Source organism: Neofelis nebulosa, chromosome 11 (genome assembly GCF_028018385.1).
Source record: "Neofelis nebulosa isolate mNeoNeb1 chromosome 11, mNeoNeb1.pri, whole genome shotgun sequence".
NCBI lineage: Eukaryota > Metazoa > Chordata > Mammalia > Carnivora > Felidae > Neofelis > Neofelis nebulosa.
The window spans coordinates 45,111,934-45,115,270 of record NC_080792.1 but is presented as its reverse complement, the minus strand read 5'-3'; the positions used below and the strand labels follow the sequence as shown (position 1 = coordinate 45,115,270).

Sequence of the window (3,337 nt, the reverse complement as noted above, 5' to 3'; positions counted from 1 at the left end):
GTACTTTTCCGAATAGTCTTACTTTCTTCTAACTTGTCAAATTAACTGATCTTTTCCTTTATGGTTGTGATGTTTTTGTATAATTATTTAAGAAAATTGTTCTTATCCCAACGTCCTAAGGTATTCTCTCTCTCTTTTTTTAATTTTTAAAATTTAAAGTTTTTTTTTTTCATATTTAGGGCTTTAATAAACTTGAAAAAAATATTTTTTCCATTTGCTGTGAGATAGGAAGCTAATTTTATTTTCCATATGGATAAACAATCATGCAATCATGCCAATGATGTTTATTGAATAGTTCATCCTGTCTCTCTCTCATTTATAATGCCATTTATGTCGGATTTCAAGTTTCCTTACATTCCTGGGTCTGTTCCTGTGCTCTCTATGCTGTTCCATTGGTTTACTTGCTTGTTCCTCTGCCAATACTCACAGTCTAGCTTTATAATATTCGTTGCCCATCTTCAAAGGCAAACCCTCCTCACTTCCCACACTGCACAAATTTTGCTCCCTTCCATCTCTTTAGATGTTTACAATTTTTAAATGTATAGTTTTGGTCCTAAACTTTTCCCTGTTAATTTTATGATAGCCTGTCCAGCTTGCAAAAAACCTTGGGAAATTTTGGTTGAAATTGCTTTAAAATCAGAGATTAATTTTGGTGAAATCCCATATTTAAAATTCAAATCTCCCAGACACCAGTGAAGCCTTTTGGGTGGGGCCTGGGCGAAGCAGCTCCAGAGGCAGGGATTTCACACTGGAAACAAAACAATGGCTGCTAGGGAAGGAGTCTCCCCTGCAAGCAGCTGGTGGCAGCAGCAAAGGAAGAGTAGACCTAATCTGGGAGCCTGCAAGTGACAGCAGCCTGTGAGGTCCTTAGAAAGCTTGGCCTGGAGGAGAACCCCAAGAGGTTTTGTTTTCTGTGAAAAAGTATGTCTCTATATGCTTGCTCCAGTGACAGAGTTACCTGCACCATTGTCCTACTTCCAGAATGCACAGATGTCTGCAGACAACCACCTGAGCAATACTAATGACAGCAGAGAATGGCTTGAGCACAGCAGCCAAAGGTGGAGGCGTGGCAACCCTGAGCCATTATCTAATGGACGACCCCAGGGTAACTCAGGGCAGGTGGTGGAACAAGATGAAGAAGAAGATGAAGAACAGACTTTGAAATATGGCGGCAAACATGTGATCATGCTCTTTGTCCCCGTGACTCTCTGTATGGAGGTGGTCATGGCTACCATCAAATCAGTCAGCTTCTATACCCAGAAAGGCTGCAAAGGACCAGAGACATCAACACAAGCATGAAACCCACAGATAACATAATGACACTAAATCCGTATCTTTCAATAATAACGCTGAATGTAAATGGACTAAATTCTCTAATAAAAAGACATAGGTATCAGAATGGCTAAAAAGACAAGATCCATCTATGTGCTGTCTACAAGAGACCTGTTTTAGACCTGAGGACACCTTCAGATTGAAAGTGAGGGGATGGAGACCCATCTATTGTGCTACTGGAAGTCAAAAGAAAGCTGGAGTAGCCATACTTATATCAGACAAACTAGATTTTAAACTAAAGACTGTAACAAGAGACAAAGAAGGGCATTATATCATAATTATGGGGTCTATCCATCATGAAGAGCAATAATTATAAATGCTTATGCACCCAATTTGAAAGCGCCCAAATATATACATCAATTAATCACAAACATAAGCAATCTTATTGATAAGGATGTAGTAATTGCAGGTGAATTTAATACTCCACTTACAACAATGGGCAGATCATCTAGGCAGAAAATCAATAAAGAAACATTGGCCCTGAATGATACACTGGACCCGATGGACTTGACAGATATATTCAGAACTTTTCATCCAAAAGCAGCAGAATACACATTCTTCTTGATTGCACATGGAACATTCTCCAAGATAGATCACATACTGGGTTACAAAACAGCCCTCAATAAATATAAAAGCATTGAGATCATACCATGCACATTTTCAGATCACAATGCTATGAACCTTGAAATCATAGGAAAAAGTTTGGAAAACCTCCAAATGCATGGAGGTTAAAGAGCATCCTACTAAAGAATAAATGGGTTAACCAGGCAATTAAAAAAGAAATGAAAAAAATATATGGAAGCAAATGAAAATGAAAATATGACAGTCCAAACTTTCTGGGATGCAGCAAAGGGAGTCCTAAGAGGAAAATACATTGCAATCCAGGTCTATCTCAAGAAATAAGAAAAATCCCAAATACAAAATCTAACAGCACACTAAAGAAACTAGAAGCAGAACAGCAAAGCAACCCCAAGGCCAAGCAGAAGAAACATAATAAAGATTGGAGCAGAAATAGATAGTATAGAATCCAAAAAAAAAAAAAAAAAAAAAAAGTAGAACAGATCAATGAAACTAAGAGCCGTTTTTCTGAAATAATAAAGAAAATTGATACCCCCCTAGCCAGAATTCTCAAAAAGAAAGAGAGAGGAACCAAATAGATAAAATCACAAGTGAAATTGGACTTATTACAACCAACCCCTCAGAAATACAGTTACCAGAGAATACTATGAGAAATTATATGCCAACAACCTGGGCAACCTGGAAGAAATGGACAAATTCCTAGACACCCACACACTACCAAAACTCAAATAGGAAAAAATAGAAAATTTGAACAGACCCATAACTAGTGAAGAAATTGAATCAGTTATCAAAAATCTTCCAAAAAGGAAGAGTCCTGGTTCAGATGGCTTCCCAGAGGAATTCTACCAGACATATAAAGTGTCATAGACTCTAAGTCTAACGTTCTCTTTTGGCCAGCAAAAGAGCAGATGCAGGATTAAAGCAAGAGATGGCTAATGTCCGGGAAAAGATAAGAGCCTCAAGTAAGGGTCCTTGCCCCATTTTATTAGGATCAGAAGGCTTACAAACATGGCGATGGATGTGCACAAAGAGACAATGAATCTGTGAACATTAACTTGTGGATGTGAGGGAAAGGGGCTCTTGAGGATATTTGTGGTTAGGGGGTTTGTGTTAATACAAAACAAAATCTGGGCACCGGGCAGTGGGGAGGAGGGTTGTTTACAGTGGACATGAGTCAGCACCTCTGTTTATCTTGGCTAACCTAGGGGATGAGACAGATAGGGGAAATAACCTCAGGGTTGACAAGGCACCTTTTCTTTTGTAAATCATCTCCGCTCAGGCCGAGGTCAGGCTGGTGCCACCACTTTAGATGGCTTCTGTACATTGCAGCAGTCCATAGTCCAGTTCACCAATTTACCTAACCTGGCCCTATTCTATGAAAACAGCTTTCTGCTATAGTACTAAATTTGGGGTGCTTTCACCCTGA

General features: G+C 39.0%; 1 protein-coding gene across 1 annotated transcript; it reads left to right on the top strand.

The window, feature by feature from the left end:
- Positions 1–894: 894 nt before the first annotated feature.
- On the top strand, positions 895–1,299 carry LOC131489593 (presenilin-1-like). The gene has a single exon (XM_058691610.1). The coding sequence runs from the start codon at positions 934–936 to the stop codon at positions 1,297–1,299; it is 366 nt and encodes a 121-aa protein (XP_058547593.1). The 5' UTR covers positions 895–933.
- The last annotated feature ends 2,038 nt before the right edge of the window (positions 1,300–3,337 follow it).

Excerpts from the sequence above, each read along its gene's own strand:
- LOC131489593 (XM_058691610.1), top strand. The coding sequence starts at position 934 with ATGCTTGCTCCAGTGACAGAGTTACCTGCACCATTGTCCTACTTCCAG.